The following is a 16,479-nucleotide window of genomic DNA, read 5'->3' as shown; positions in this document are numbered from 1 at the left end:
GTGTTCTTCAGCCAGGATCGAGGACCGCGATCGATTTTCTTCAGCCAGGACTAAGAACCGCGGCCAATTTTCTTGAGGAATGACCGAGCCCGCGACTGATGGTTTTAGCCTAGGACCTTGGAGCCCGACCGAGTTTTTTGCCTTAGGACCGAGTCCTCCCCTTAACCTAAAATCAATAAAAAAGGCTTATGTGTTCATCCATATTTTTAATTAAAGTTTCATTTTAGTACAAGTTTGTTGATACTCGAGAAAGAGCTTTCGCACTTCATTTTCTTGACCCAGTTTAAAAACGGTCTCTACATATAAATTTGACTTTTGAAAATTTGAAAATTGGTTGTATAACTTTTTATTTAACCGATTATTCTTTTGGTCATAGACATGCGTAGGTTTGTGCGTATTTAAAGACTTATAACAACAATTATTTAAATGCTCATACCAGTTACAGATGACGTTGATTATGGAGAAAAAGACCTGAAGAACATTAGTTTTTAAAGTCATTAGGCTTTAAACATAAATCCTAAATCGTCCTTTGTCTAAATATTGTGTGAAAATATCCCAAAAATATTTTGAAATCATTTTTTTAATTTTTCGGGATTTTTAGAAAATGGTTTGGGTTTCAAAATTATAAAAATAATTTTGGGTTAGGAAAATGGGAACCTAACAGACCTTAGAACCGATGTCCTAGGTCTTGGGTTCGTTTTTATCGGTCGAGGGGTAAGGACCCTCCATCCTAGGTCAATAGCCTCTCGGTCAGGGCTTATGATCCTCGGTCGGACCTATCGGTCCTAGCTAAAAAGCCTAGGTCTAGGTGCTAAGGATTCTCGTTCTTGGCTAGAATTCTCAATCGGGGTGTAAAAACCATCGGTTAGTCCCAAGTTTGGGAATTCTCGGTCGGGTGCGAGATTCCTCGATCCTATGTTAGCTTTCTCGGTCGGAAATAAAAATCATCAGTCGGACCTCTCGATCCTGGGTCATCGGTCGGACCTCTTGGTCCTAGTCGTACCTCTTAGTCCTCAAGAAATATTAAAATTTCAAGTTTTATAATTTTGATGGAGGCTTAGATTCTTCGATCCAAGGGTCTATGTAGCTTCATAAAACTCCTAGGAACATTTAGAACATCATCACAAGGAATCAATCGACCTGAGTGATGATCGATTTGTTCAAAAAAAGTTTGTAGTCAAAAATCGGGTTTTTGGTACTAAAAATGAACACTGGCAGTTCATTTTGACCAATTCAAGAACTCAAAATTTTAATTTATTTTGAAATTTTTTATTTTAATCAAACATGATCGGGATGGATAAAAAATTATCCAAATAGTTGTCCAACATCATTAGAAACATGTTGGGAAGTTTTCTTGGCAGTTGTTCTTGAAGATTAGCCCAAGAACAGAAAACCCGATTTTTGAATTTTCAAAATTTAAATTTGAGTTTTTTATGTTTAAGGTAGAATTGTGTTCGTCTTGAAAATAGATTCTTAATTGAATTGTATATATAGTGTAGATGAAATTCAAATTAAAGAAGTCGCGTAACTAATTTAGGAAGTTTGCATGTAGACATATTCCTTTTTTAGTTTAGGTATTTTCTAAACTCATATCTTCCATAATAATAATAATTATGGTAGATGAGTTTAGAAAATATCTAAGTTAAAAAAAAAGAATGATATGAGTTTAGGAAATATCTAAACTAAAAAAAGGAATATATCTACATGTAAACTTCCTAAATTAGTTACACGACTTCCTTAATTTGAATTTCATCTACACTATATATATACAATTCAATTAAGAATCTATTTTCAAGACGAATACAATTCTACTTAAATACAATTATGTCAACAATCACTAACGTTATGAAGTTTCCCGAAGGTTTAAGAGTTCTCGCCGTAGATGACAATGTTGATTGCTTGAAACTACTGTGTACGGATCTTCATACATGCAAATATAAAGGTATTTTGTTATTTCAATGTATCAATGTTATTCAACAATTTATCTTATCATAGTTAGCAATCTTTCAATATTGATTATTGTGAAAACATATAAAGTCTTGTTTTTCCCACCACAATTATCAATTTTTTTTTTTTAAAAAAAGATCTCTTTTAAAATTATGATAAATAGAACAAAACAATTAGTTTTCTATATCGGCCAACATGTTAAACTCAAACAAAATTATTATTAGATAAAACAAAACACTTATATATGTTAAATTATTTTCTATATTAATTTAATTATTATAATTAATGTTTTTATTTTGGAATTGTAGTTACTGCAACAATGGAAGCAACTAAAGCTCTTGAACTATTGAGGAAGAATAAAGATGAATTTGACATTCTCATTACTCAAACCAAACATATGGTTGATTTTGAGTTCTTGAAGATCATAACACTTGAAATTGGCATTCCGATCATAGGTGCGCCACTAAATTTTTGATCTGTTTTTTCTTCATGTATGCTAGATCATGTCAAAATTGATATTATTATTTTTTTCTTATAGTTATATCTGAAAACGACAACAAAGATATGGTATTAAAAGGTGTGATAAATGGAGCTCGAGACTACCTTGTAAAGCCTGTTCGTATAGAGGTTCTTAGAAACATTTGGCAACATGTTCTCAGGAAGAAATTGTTCGATCCTCCTAGATCGACGACTTTCATGAATCCTAAAACTCCCATGATAAGAGAAAGGGAAAACAAAATTGAAGAAAAAGAGTGTGCTCCAAAGAAACCTAGGGTCTCATGGTCGAAACCTTTACAAGACAAATTTTCTGATGTTGTTGATAAACTCGGTTCAAGTAATAAATTATTCCATCACCTATATATATATATATATATTACATGTTACAGATCAAATTTGTAATCGTTATTTTTGAAATTTTGTAGAAGCGGTTCCGAATAAAATATTGGAAATGATGAATGAACCTCAACTTAATCGCGGCCACATTGCTAGTCATTTACAGGTAACTAATTTAAACAATGTTATAAAAAATTCATATTTTAAACATTTAGTTTGTTCTTGCATTATGAACAGAATTACAAAAATGGATTAAAGAAAGGAAAGATTCCAACCACGAGGACCATGGCATCTCCCACATCTACAAATATTCAAAAACCTATGGCATCTACTTCTGTTATGACACCTAGTACTTGTATGTGGAATAGATTCAACATGACAAACGTTCATTCCGTTCCAAATAATACAGTATTTTGTACCGGTCCGACCAATAATCATTTTATTGGACTTCAACCATATCTACCTCCTCCAAAATCTTTTGGTGTTGCTGATATTCCTTTTCAATTGCCTCCAACCAATGACCAAAACTCAATTGTAGCAATGTCTCTGCCTATATCAAATTTAGGTAACTTATTTATTTCTTTTAATTATTATAAAAATTATAATGTAGAGAAATAACAAACTAAGTTATAGAAAAATATCTAATCTCTTTTCAAATTTATAGGTCAAAATGAAGACAATGGGATTAAATTCAATCCCTCGCAAAAGGATTTGTCAACAATTGTTGAGAATCCATTACATATGGAAAGTCGTATTTATGATGAAAATCAATGGACCAATAATGGTTATATGAGGCACATAGAAGAAGAGCTGGAAAAGAACATCGATGATAACTCTTTCGATGAGGATCTTATTAGTTTAATGATGAAAGAGGTAAGTAATCATTTTAAATTTTATACTACAGAATAATTTATATTAAAAATCATATAAAGTTGTGAATTTATGTTTATTTTCAGTTAAGCGAACCAGACTATCTAACTTTTTGAGAAGGAATGAAGATGGAATGAAGATATTATGTCATTGCTCTTAATCATGTTAGGTTTATTATCTGTTAGAGAAAGATTAAAGATAAAATTGTATTTATTTTTGTTATTTGGATATTGGAGGTTTAGAAGAACTGTTTTGATGGTGTTATAAATTCATAACTAGTTGTATTTATTATGAATAACTAATTCTCTGTATCATTTTGAATCTTCTTCCAAAAATATTCTTTTTAAATTGGTTAAAGAAGTAATGTTACCAAAGTTTGAAAATAAGAAAAGAAACCATATAATTATATCTATTGTACGGTTAAAATTTTGCACCGTGTTTTCTAAAGAAATAAATAAAATATAACTTGAATTTTGAAATAAATAAATCGATCGGGTCTTTTTGAAAAGTTTAGGCTCATAATTAGTCGTTAAATAGTTTTTCAAGCAAAATATTAAGTGTGTAAAAATGCAAACCTTAAAATTAGATTACACGTATTTTTAGATCTTCAAACTTGTCGGTCAAGAGTTGTCACTTAATTTTTTCTTTACACATAAGAAAAGCGTCAGCATTGTATCCAAGTCTGTCTAAAAGACAATCTCTATTACGAAACTTCAACTAGACTTCGGGCGACGTTTAAAAAACTTCTATCAACCCTTAAAAGCGTCTCCAAATTATATTGACGTATAATATTAAACGCTTGTAACATTAATTTAAGCGTCGCCAAAAATATATTTAATTTTCAATAATTTTGATTTATATTTTTTTTTTTGATTTTTTTAAAATTTATTTTAACAATTTATTCTGAATTTTTATTTTTGTATTTTCTTTTAAAACAAAACAATAATAAAAATAATATTTAAAAGATCATTTTTTAGTCATTATTTACAATTTAAATAATAACAAAAAAAAATCATGAATATTCTCAACAATATTATTTTATATAATCGTATCATAGTCAAATAAAAAAACATTAATTAGATATTAATTTTTTTAATAATATTTTAATGATTTAAAAATTAATTAAACTAATTTGTATCCTAAAATACTAAAAATATTTTAAAGATGATAAATTGACGAGATGAGATGAGCATTGACGATGATCCCCTTCATTTCCAAACTCCCACTCCTAAAGAAGAAGTACCAACTCTGAACCAAATCTACTCACCAACTCATTTGGTTCAATCGAATTCCCCTCTAATGATTTCCTATATTTATGTCATTTTATCATTGTTGAACCCAATCTATAATAAAGAATAACAATATTTAAGAATGGAAAAAACTACTCACCTTTGTCAATAACTCATCTTGGTCAAAAATCCATGGCCAAACACTCTTTTGGGAGGCTTAATCCATCTGACATTAACATTGTTGGCCAGTAGACAGCATGAAATCGCAATATATCCTACAGATCGAGAAAATAAATGGTTAAAATAACATGTTCTCAAAAAAATAAAATTTTATTTCTAACGACATCCCCGGAATTAAGTTTCAAATAAATAAATAAAATAATAAAAGGTTAAAACCTAGATTTAGATTATTTGGCACAAAATAAATAATGTCCAAGACCCTAATAGAGAAAAAATACTAACTAGGTGAAATCATAAATTTAAGCATGAATATCATTATATCTTTCCTATATAGTGAAGCGGGTCAACCTGAAATAACGACGACTTCTAAACTGGATTGCTCGTCCTCCAAGAGTGTAGAAATATAACCGTTTATATTTGATGTTGAAAGAGTGAAAAGTAGTGAAAAGTAGTGAAAGTTGAAAAGTTATTTGTGAAATAAACAATAATCCAAACATCAAAAATGTTAATCTAACAAAAATGTGATAGAAATCGAGAGGACGAAATTAAATGCAACTTGACCAAAAGAGACAAAGGAAGTGACTATACCACAAGTAAAGCATCAGACCAAACATAAATGGTCTGATTGTTGTCATTGGGGAACTATGATACCCCAATCCGCTAATGTTCGAGAAATAGAAGCCACTTTTGATCCAGTTTTGTACTTACAAAAGTTAAAATAACATCTCATTATAAATTCTTCTTTATATCAAAGCTCTCAATAAAGAAGTTTCATTTGAACATAAATTATAGTAATAGTTCTTTTCTAAAAATCTTCATAATCACACTTCATTTAAACGAACACTTCATTTAAACGAACACTTCATTTAAACGATAAGGTGGCTGCACAGACTCTAGATTCTCTGCGCTAGAGTCTATTCCAATTTCTCCTGGTTCTTTGAAAGAAAAAAAAAAGTAATTGTCATATTTTCTTGAAACACGTGGCTTAAAGTGCACAGGGCATATTTTAAAATTACTAATTGATTGAACAACTCATCCATCATGTTGTATTAATTTAACAAAAAAAATTGTAAAAAATTGTAAAGCCTCTAAAATTAACAAAGAAAATGTAAGAAGAAAGTTCAAAAAAATGCAAGATGTACAAGTTAAAATGAAGAATCTCACCTTATACTCCTCGTAGTTAATACAATAAAATCCCTCATAATCCGCTCTGTAAAATGTCACTACTGTAATAGAATTCCTTTACAATCTTTTCATGCTTCTCATCAATTCTGCATATGAATTTATCATAAGATATATCAAACTGGAAAGAAATAATAATCACATTGAAGAAAGAAAATTTAAAATTAATTATCAGTTATGAGTAAATAACATACATCATCCCAAAGCATGTTGTAAGCTTTTGAAATGACATCACAATGAATATTACTTTTGGCCTAATAGCCTCTGACATAAATAAGAATTTCACTAAGCCATATGTATCTCAATATCATTGAGGGGTTTGAAGTGTATCCATGGAGCTTATTAATCTGACTATTGTTGATGTTTGAACTAAAAAATATTGGAGTTTTCTTGAAGAATTTGAGTCCAATACCTGAATCATATTGGTTTACATCAGACTCACAGTCACCTTGTTGTTTAATTTTAGCCCAATACAAAGAAAGAATCATGTCAACTACAAAAGAATTCAATTTGGAGAATCATATTCATGATCCCCATCTCCATGAAAAAATATATTATAATTATATATAATAAGAACAATAAGAATATGAATACCCAGAATATGAAAACCAAGGTGCTAGGAAATTTCTACCAAGAAATGAATTTCCAATCAAATATAAGGCATATGCTTAGCACATTTAGACATAATATAACACACTTCAGGATCATTGTGCAGGCAAACCAATATTCTTTACAATTTACTGAGTTGAGAGGGAAATAGGGTGTCAATTTGTATGATGAATCGATCATCTCAAATTTGCACAATATTATGCTTCTTTAGGTGTTACTTCTCAAGAACTAGTGAGAGTAAAAGCTGAAGAAGAAAAGAAGCAACTTAGGAATATGTGGTTGAGCTAAGGGATGGAGAAACAGAGGGAATGAACAAAAGAAAGAGGATAGAAGTAACCGATCAGAGGATGGAGAAGAAGAAGCTCGTGAGGAAGATGCAACCGATGTTAGTCGAACCTTCATTCCTAATACTATATAACAACAAACAAAGTTAAGACTATCGATCATAAAACACAAATTATAAGGGACATAAGAGGATAATTAGGAATTGGAGAGCAATGAACATACACCTGTATAGAGTGGTGATTTACTTGAGGAAATTCGTTCATCGTTCAAGGTAGGATGGTAAGAGTTGTATTCGTTCATCGTTCAAGCCCAATCAATCGACATTTCAAAAATAAAACTCGAAATCAATAGCCTCTCTTGCTAGAGCCGTCTCTTCTCTACTGTCTCTCTTCGATTTCGCTTTCCAAAATCCATACTCTCTTTACATTTTGATTGATTCTTCACGGCAACTACAACTTTTGTTCCTCGGCCGCCTCAGTATCAGAAGAAACTGAATCCAAAATATTAATCACTTGTTTGATTTTTAACCTACAAAATTATGAATACATTAATTTAATTTGAAATACAAATTATAAACAATTTATTATATTATTTATTTTATTTAATCTAGTATTAATTTTATATAATTTATTTGATATTAGTAATAAACTTATATTTAATTAACTTAAAATATAAATAAATTTAAACTTTGAGATAAAATGAATATATATTTAATTTCAATGATTAATCTACTATATTGTTAAAAGAAATTAAGAAAAGTAAAATATAAGACATGCAAAAGAAAAAATATTAAAATTAATAGATAGATGGATAATAATGATAAGGAAAACAAATTCTGACTTTTACGGCATATTTTGTTTTAGGTATTCATGCAGTACATTAAATAAAATAAAGAATAAATTTTTATAATTTTTAAATTGTCTAATGGTTTGGGAAGAAAATATATAATTATTATTAGTTCAAATTTTATAAAAACTTTTTTTTTTATCCTTTCTTTCTAGAAATCAAAAATCACTTTTTTTTTTTTTTTAGGTTTAAGGATCCCAAACGTCAGGGCTGGCTCTGTTTGTGACATGATAATTTAAAAAAAAATGATAATTTAAAACATAGAGATGCTTATAAGAGGCTGAAATCTGATTCTCTAGCCTATGATTAAAAGATTCATAGTAGACTATGTTTAAATAAGGCAAGATATACTTGTAGCGAGAGGGAAAATAAATTATTAAAACTTCATACCATTTAAAAGAATTAATATTAGTATATAGGATGGTCAAGAAAATCATTAGAATCGTGTATGAAAAATATGAGTGATAGAGCTCGAATTAAAGACTAATAAAATTTGATAAAATATAGGAATTATTTCAAACGGATCCTAAATTAGAGATAATTTGCAAAATTATCAATACTATTATTTTAAATCATTTTTTATATTTTGGAATTTAATAAAATCATTTGGAGTATCTAATTCGAAGTATTAGATATAGAACATGAGAACTAATACAACATACGCAAATATAAATTTTGGGACCTTTAAAATAAGAAATAATTTTTTTTAATAACTTTTTTAATTTTAATAATATAAAATGAGATATAAATAATTAATATATTATAATATGGAAATAAAAGATTAAAAAGTTAATATTAAATAAAAAAAGAAAAAATAAGATTAATAATATAATATATAATTAATAATATTATTAAATATTAAAAAATTGGGGCCCTATGCAACTTGTCACAGCCTAATCTTCCTGGCCCAGGAAGAGGAGGCTTAAGGAGAATGTCACGGCTCAATCCTCCTGGCCCAAGAAGAGGAGGAGGCTTGAGCCCTCTTAAGCCCAACCCAAGGAAGATTCTAGACTTGAAGGAAGGTCCTTGATTAGCGAATTGAGAGTTAAAAGGAATTCCTTGATTAGTGCATCACTAATTGACATATAAAAGGAATGTCCTTAATTAGGAATGTCCTTAATTAGGAATGTCCTTGATTGATAATTATAAGGAATCCCCAAATTAGTGCACAATCAATGTAACAGTTAGAATTAGTCCTATAAATACCTGTGAAGTATTACATTGTAAATCACCAAGTATTCGAGTAATATACTATTCTTTGTAAGAGTTACTCCCTCTCTCTAGAATTTTTGTGTCAATTCTATTAAACGCCGAGTGTTGCGTCGAGTAAGGCTGACTAGTTACTCGTTCTTGCGAATATCGTAACTAGTGCCGCACGGATCGTCAGTGAAAAGACTGAGCCCGTGACAATTGGTATCAGAGCTGAAATGACGAGGAGATCGGAAGAAACTTCAAAGGTCGTGGACGAAGTAGAGAATCTTCCCCACGGGACTAGAGAAGATGGTAAGAACTCTTGCAAAGTTCAGGCGGGAGGAACTAAAGCTACCAAAGACAGAGAAAGATCAAGAGATGTTATCGTTGACATTATCGCCAGGTTGGAGAAGGTAGAACTCACCGTGGCGTACGGACAAGATAATGACGGGGACTTAGAGGAACACATTGCCGAGCTTGAGAAGGAGATAGACAAACTCCGAGGAGGAATGCAAGGTGCCCTGACTGAAGGCTTGTCCAAGTGTCAAGAACAAGCTCAGATCGTGGAGCAGACCCTCCTTGGTGAAATTAGGACCTTGACTGAGAAACTCGAGGTAATGATTTATAAGTTACAAACTACCGAAGAGGATGTAGCGTTACTCAAGAAGGCGGTTGCGCAAGAGTGCGGACGCGCGCCTGTAGGAGTCCCTAATCCAATAAAGATAGACATTCCAAGGCCTAAAGCGTATTTAGGCGAGAGGAATGCGAAAGAGATTGACAACTTCCTATGGAGTCTGGGTCAATATTTCAAAGCACTCGGCCTAGTAGAAGAGGCGAGAAAGATAGATACTGCCACGACATACCTGGAAGACACTGTGATGCTATGGTGGAGGCGAAGGAGTAGCGATATTGGAAAAGGTACGTGTTCTATCAATACCTGGGGTGAATTCAAGGAGGAACTCAAGAGACAGTTCTATCCTGAAAACGCTATTCGAGAAGCAAGGGCCAAGTTGCGGCGGCTCTCACAAAGAGGGAGTATCAAGAGTATGTCAAGGAGTTCATCGCTACTCTCCTTGAGATCCCTAACTACTCAGACGACGAAGCCTTGTTTGCCTTCACTAACGGTCTATAAATGTGGGCGAAGTTAGAATTGGAACGACGTAGTGTCCAAGATCTAAGATCCGCAATTGCCGTGGCTGAATCTCTTGTCGAGATGAGAAGGCAAGAGAAACCAAAGTCGACCTATGAGAGGAATGACAATGGGGAAAATGGTGGAGACCATCTCCATAACAATGAAGACTCAGTTAAGTTTATCAAATCCAATGGTAAAGGAGATCGGGACGAGAAACGTGGAGAGAAACCCCGGATAAAGTGTTTCTTTTGTGAAGGGCCGCACAAAGCAAGAGAGTGCCCAATGAAGAACAAACTATCAGCATTGATGGAGGAGCAAGAACGTCTTCACGATGAAGCTCGATTGGGGTCGTTAAACCTACTTAGTGTCGTTACAGTAAAGTTTGATAAGTCAAAGTCCGCGAAGAAAGGACGACTATTTGTGGAAACTAGAGTAAGAAACCACATGGTTAAAGCTTTGTTGGATACGGGAGCCAACAACAATTTTCTAGAGGTAAAGGAGGCGAGAAGACTGGGGGTTAAGTACACTAAAGAGAAAGGGTGGCTTAAAGCAGTCAACTCGGCACCAAGTGCGACTTATGGAGTTGCTCGTAATGTAAAGATCAGCTTGGGGGAGTGGACCGGCCTTCTGGATTTCTCCATTATCGACATGAATGACTACAAAATGGTTCTCGGCATAGAGTTCCTAGACAAGGTAAATGTCATCCTACTCCCTTCTGCCAATATGATGTACATTCTAGAGCAATGTAATACTCGCACAATACCTCTAACAAGAGAGGGCAAGAGAGAAACTAGGCACCTATCTGCCATGCAACTCTCAAAAGGTGCGGAGGACACCTACCCATCATCTTTTGTCACTGTGAAAGAAGATGAGAAAACGACGTCTAAAGAGAAGATACATCCAGAAGTTACAACTGTCCTAGAGAAAGGTCATGATGTAATACCCTCTGGATTATCAGAGAAATCCCACCATAAGAGAGAGGTGGATCACAGAGAAGAGTTAGTCAAATTACTAAACCATCGGCGACGGTTCTTTATCGCATTAAACCTCCCAAATTGGAGGAATTGAAGAGGCAACCAGAGGAGTTTCCATTCAAGAAAGAGAAGTGCGAAATAGCCAAGACCGCCAAAAGAATGAAGAAATGGGAGGAAAAGAAGAGAAGACACTTGGAGTTCGGAGGAAACCGAGTAATAGTAAAATTTCTCCTCCATCAAGAGAGACAATTTTCAAAAATTCATAAGGGGCTTGTGAGGCAATACAAAGGCCCTTTCTTATAGAAGAAACGGGTTAGAAAACCAGCACGTCGCTCAAAACTTTTATCTCATGTGGAGACATCAACCAAGCCTACAAGGAGGAAGCAACGAGGACGTCGCCAGATTGAGTGGGGGAGAATGTCACAGCCCAATCTTCCTGGCCCAGGAAGAGGAGGCTTAAGGAGAATGTCACGGCCCAATCCTCCTGGCCCAAGAAGAGGAGGAGGCTTGAGCCCTCTTAAGCCCAACCCAAGGAAGATTCTAGACTGGAAGGAAGCTGGAAGGAAGGTCCTTGATTAGCACACCTAATTGAGAGTTAAAAGGAATTCCTTGATTAGTGCATCACTAATTGACATATAAAAGGAATGTCCTTAATTAGGAATGTCCTTGATTGATAATTATAAGGAATCCCTAAATTAGTGCATAATCAATGTAACAGCTAGAATTAGTCCTATAAATACCTGTGAAGTATTACATTGTAAATCACCAAGTATTCGAGTAATATACTATTCTTTGTAAGAGTTACTCCCTCTCTCTAGAATTCTTGTGTCAATTCTATTAAACGCCGAGTGTTGCGTCGAGTAAGGCTGACTAGTTACTCGTTCTTGCGAAGATCGTAACTAGTGCTGCACGGATCATCAGTGAAAAGACTGAGCCCGTGACAAACTGCATAGGTTGCCTTACCTCAGGGTCAGCCCTAGATAAAGAGTTATATAGGTTTGGGCCAGGCTCGGAAGAGATCCGGATGTTGAAGAAGGGTAGGGAGGATCGAGCATAGGCTATGGACGTAGAGCATGCTAAGTAGATGTCAGATGCTAGTGGGTTGTGGTCAAGGATTTGAATCCAAACACTCTGATTTCTTCCCCTCTTTTATTTACTTCAGTATGGATGTCCCATGCTAAATTGTTAAACTGAAAAGTGATAATCTATATAAACACAAAGGAAACAGTTTAAAATAAACTAAAAATTATGGAACTGACTCCACTACATGCTACCTGATGCAGCGTGCGTGGCTAGGATGAACCTTTATCAAGATTCGTTGATTCTTACGAATACCGAAAGTCGATAGATATTGAGGAAACCTCGTTTTCTGATTAATAATCTTCCCATAACAAAGTGTTTTAAGATTCTTTAAATACTCAAACCCTAGCTTGCAAAAGAAATAAACAACTTTTAATAAATTGCAAAAAACACCCTAAACTAATAAAAATGCGATTTTGAGCCCCTAAACGTCGTCAGATGGCCTTAAACCATCATACCTCATGGCAAAGCCATGACTTCTTCACAGCACCACGTTTCCGCCCGAAAAACACTAGGCAATCGTCGAAATCTGACACTTGCGAGATATTTTCGGATGCTGCAACTTTCGCATAAACGCCTCTTCGACTCGCACCGCATCATTCCCCCCAGGGTAGAAAAGATTCGTCCTCGAATCTGGAACCGCATCATCCTCATCAGAAGAAGACTCACCCACAAAAGGAACAAGATGCTTCACATTGAACACATCAGAGGTACGCACATGGCTGGGAAGGCGTGAACGATAAGCATTGGGGTTGATCTTCTCCACAATCTCAACAGGACCAATCTTCTTAGCAACAAGCTTGCTATATTCATGAGCTGGAAAACGATCCTTAGTCAGACTAGCCCACACAAAGTCACCAACTTCAAAATCAACAGCACGCCTTCTCGAATCAGCCTTCTCCTTGTACTTGGCAGTAGCAGCAACCAAGCGGTCATGAGTGGTCTGATGAACCTGAGCCAACTGACCAACAAAATCCGCAGCAGTGGAATGAGGACGCACCTTGCTGGGCAGCGCTAACAAATCAAGAGGAGCACGCGGAGACAGCCCGTAAATCACATGGAAAGGACTGAAACCAGTGGAGCGATTAACAATATGATTGTGAGCAAACTCGGCCTGAGGCAGCTTCAGATCCCAAGCCTTAGGATGATCCCCAACTAAACTGCGCAGAAGGTTCCCCAAAGACCTATTAACAACTTCAGTTTGGCCAACAGTTTGCGGGTGATAGGCACTGCTAAAATTCAGCTGAGTATTAACCAAACGCCAAAGACTCCTCCAAAAGTGACTCACAAAGCGAGTGTCCCGATCAGAAGCACCACCCAACTGATCCAACAAGTCATCCAACCGGGGAATAGGAAACCGATAACGCACTGTAATCTTGTTGATAGCACGACTATCAATGCACATACGCCAAGACCCATCCTTTTTTGGGGTAAGAAGGGCCGGGACAGCACAGGGACTAAGGCTCTCTCGAATGTGTCCCTTAGCCAGCAAGTCCTCCACCTGTCTACGCAACTCTTCATGTTCTTTGGGACTCATGCGGTAATGAGGACGGTTGGGTAGGGCAGCACCTGGAACCATGTCAATGTGATGCTAGATATCACGCAAAGGAGGCAAGGCACAAGGCAGATTCTCAGGAAAAACATCTGCAAACTCCTGTAACAGCGGCTGCACTGGAATAGGCACCTCAGAACTAGCACCACAGGTAATCAGCGAACAAAATAGAGCAAACACCATGTCCGATTCGACCATGGCGGTCTGAAAAGGACCCCGAGACAACAAGGTGGCAGGGGGGGACGCATGATGAGTGGGGGCAGCACCCTTCTTGGGCTGATTTGGCATCAACACAATCTTGGTACCATGAAATAAGAACGTGTAGGTATTAGCACGCCCATCATGTATAACAGAATGATCAAACTGCCAAGGGCGACCAAGTAAAAGGTGACAAGCATCCATAGGAACCACATCACAATATACAGCATCACGATAATGGGAACCAATGGAAAAATTAACAAGTACGCGCTTGGAAACTGTAACATCCGTACCTTGACTCAGCTAGGACAGGCGATAAGGCTTGGGATGAGGTTCAGTGGACAGACCCAGCTTCGAAACTGCAACCTCAGAAATCACATTCTCACAACTCCCAGCATCAATGATGAAGGTGCAAACTTTGCCACCGATGGTACAAGTGGAATGGAACAGATTATTGCGTAACCACTCGTTGTCAGGAGCACGAGGGGTTAAACATGATCGACGAATCACCAAAAGGGGGCCAACATCACCAGAAACATACTCCTCCGCTGCCTCATCATCATAAACATCATACACTGGGGCTGAATCTGAAGGAAGAGCAGAGTCAGGATCATCCACCTCGGTAAAAAGACCACGATTGGTGGACTTTGGGTTGCGACACTCTGCTTGGCGATGGCCAACTTCACCACAATTGAAACAACGCAAGCCACCGGGACGTCCCTGCGGGGGGGCTGGGGTGGGATGGGCCGGCTGGGAAGAAGAACCAATGCCACTAGTGGGGACAACCTGTTTTCCAAAGCTACCCGAACCGTGCCTGGCTAGTTGTTTCTCAGCCTGTGAAGCACGCTGATGTGCTTCAGAAACAGTCAATGGATCAAACATATTCAAAATATCCTGCAACTGGAGGCGAAGGCCACCAATATAGCGAGAAACCAACTGGAGAGGGGACTCAGACAGGTCAACACGAGCCACAAAGGTGTAAAATTCAGTGGAATAGTCATCCACAGAACGAGAACCCTGACGAAGATTCTGGAACCGCTGGTACAGGTTACGTTCGTAATTATATGGTAGAAACGCAGCCCCAATATGCTTCCTGAATTTGTCCCAATTCGTGAGCTTTGCCTTACCATGACGAACACGTGTCTGTTTCAACTGCTGCCACCATGCTTGTGCACGACCATGTAAGCGGATCGTAACAAGGGGTACACGACGATCTGCAGGAACTTCCTTGAAATCCAGAATCTCTTCAACCTGAGAAAGCCAATCAATAAACTCTTCCGGTGATAGACTACCATCGAACTTAGGGATGTCCACCCTGAAAGCCTGCTCCCAGCGATGATTGGGGCGTTCAGGGGATCGATTCCGAAGACCACCGAGAGGGTTTTCATCTGTCATCGTAACATCATCTTCAGGGTGGTGCATGTGCATAGATGCATCCATCCGTTGCGTCAACCATTCAACCTGCCGCCTCAAATCGTCGTTATCACGGCGAAACTCAGCGTTTTCACGTCGCAACTCAGCAAGGTCACCATCATCAGCACCAGGGGTAGGGTTGCGCGGCTGTCTTCGGGGCGGCATACCTCAGGGTCGACTGGAAACTGATACCAACTGATGCAGCGTGCGTGGCTAGGATGAACCTTTATCAAGATTCGTTGATTCTTACGAATACCGAAAGTCGATAGATATTGAGGAAACCTCGTTTTCTGATTAATAATCTTCCCATAACAAAGTGTTTTAAGATTCTTTAAATACTCAAACCCTAGCTTACAAAAGAAATAAACAACTTTTAATAAATTGCAAAAAACACCCTAAACTAATAAAAATGCGATTTTGAGCCCCTAAACGTCGTCAGATGGCCTTAAACCATCATACCTCATGGCAAAGCCATGACTTCTTCACAGCACCACGTTTCCGCCCGAAAAACACTAGGCAATCGTCGAAATCTGACACTTGCGAGATATTTTCGGATGCTGCAACTTTCGCATAAACGCCTCTTCGACTCGCACCGCATCACTACCTCAATCCCATTACTTTAATACATGATCTCAATAAAGAACTTGACACTATTGACGGTTACAAAATAACCAATAACTTATTCAAACTCCAACATACCTTCCTTTCAGCTAATGCCTCTGAATTTAGCTTATTTCAGACAAGCTAACTATTCCAAGCAATTACAACTTCAACGGTTTGGTAAAGATATCCGCGACTTTATTATTTGTTAATTAGTATTCTAGTTTGACAGTTTTTTCATTCACCAACTCCCTTAGATAATGAAATCTTACTTCGATGTGCTTTCTTTTCTCGTGAAGAACTGGATGCTTTGACAGTTGTATGGTGGAATTGTTGTCACAATTAATCATAGTTGCT

The 16,479-nt window shown here is 36.3% G+C and overlaps 1 protein-coding gene across 1 annotated transcript; it reads left to right on the top strand.

The window, feature by feature from the left end:
* Nucleotides 1–1,845: 1,845 nt before the first annotated feature.
* On the top strand, nt 1,846–3,767 carry LOC124938896 (two-component response regulator ARR10-like). The gene is made up of 7 exons (XM_047479417.1): nt 1,846–1,942; nt 2,256–2,402; nt 2,486–2,782; nt 2,871–2,947; nt 3,019–3,346; nt 3,446–3,654; nt 3,738–3,767. The coding sequence occupies exons 1-7, from the start codon at nt 1,846–1,848 to the stop codon at nt 3,765–3,767; spliced, it is 1,185 nt and encodes a 394-aa protein (XP_047335373.1).
* The last annotated feature ends 12,712 nt before the right edge of the window (nt 3,768–16,479 follow it).

The sequence above is a fragment of the Impatiens glandulifera genome, chromosome 5, assembly GCF_907164915.1.
Source record: "Impatiens glandulifera chromosome 5, dImpGla2.1, whole genome shotgun sequence".
Classification (NCBI taxonomy): domain Eukaryota; kingdom Viridiplantae; phylum Streptophyta; class Magnoliopsida; order Ericales; family Balsaminaceae; genus Impatiens; species Impatiens glandulifera.
The sequence above is the reverse complement of the archived record's forward strand: the minus strand, read 5'-3'. Positions and strand labels throughout refer to the sequence as shown.

Bases quoted from the DNA above. Each gene is read 5' to 3' on its own strand.
- LOC124938896 (XM_047479417.1), top strand. From the start codon at position 1,846: ATGAAGTTTCCCGAAGGTTTAAGAGTTCTCGCCGTAGATGACAATGTT. The intron at 2,783-2,870 runs GTAATAAATTAT...GAAATTTTGTAG, and splicing joins TGTTGATAAACTCGGTTCAA to AAGCGGTTCCGAATAAAATA. The intron at 2,948-3,018 runs GTAACTAATTTA...CATTATGAACAG, and splicing joins ACATTGCTAGTCATTTACAG to AATTACAAAAATGGATTAAA.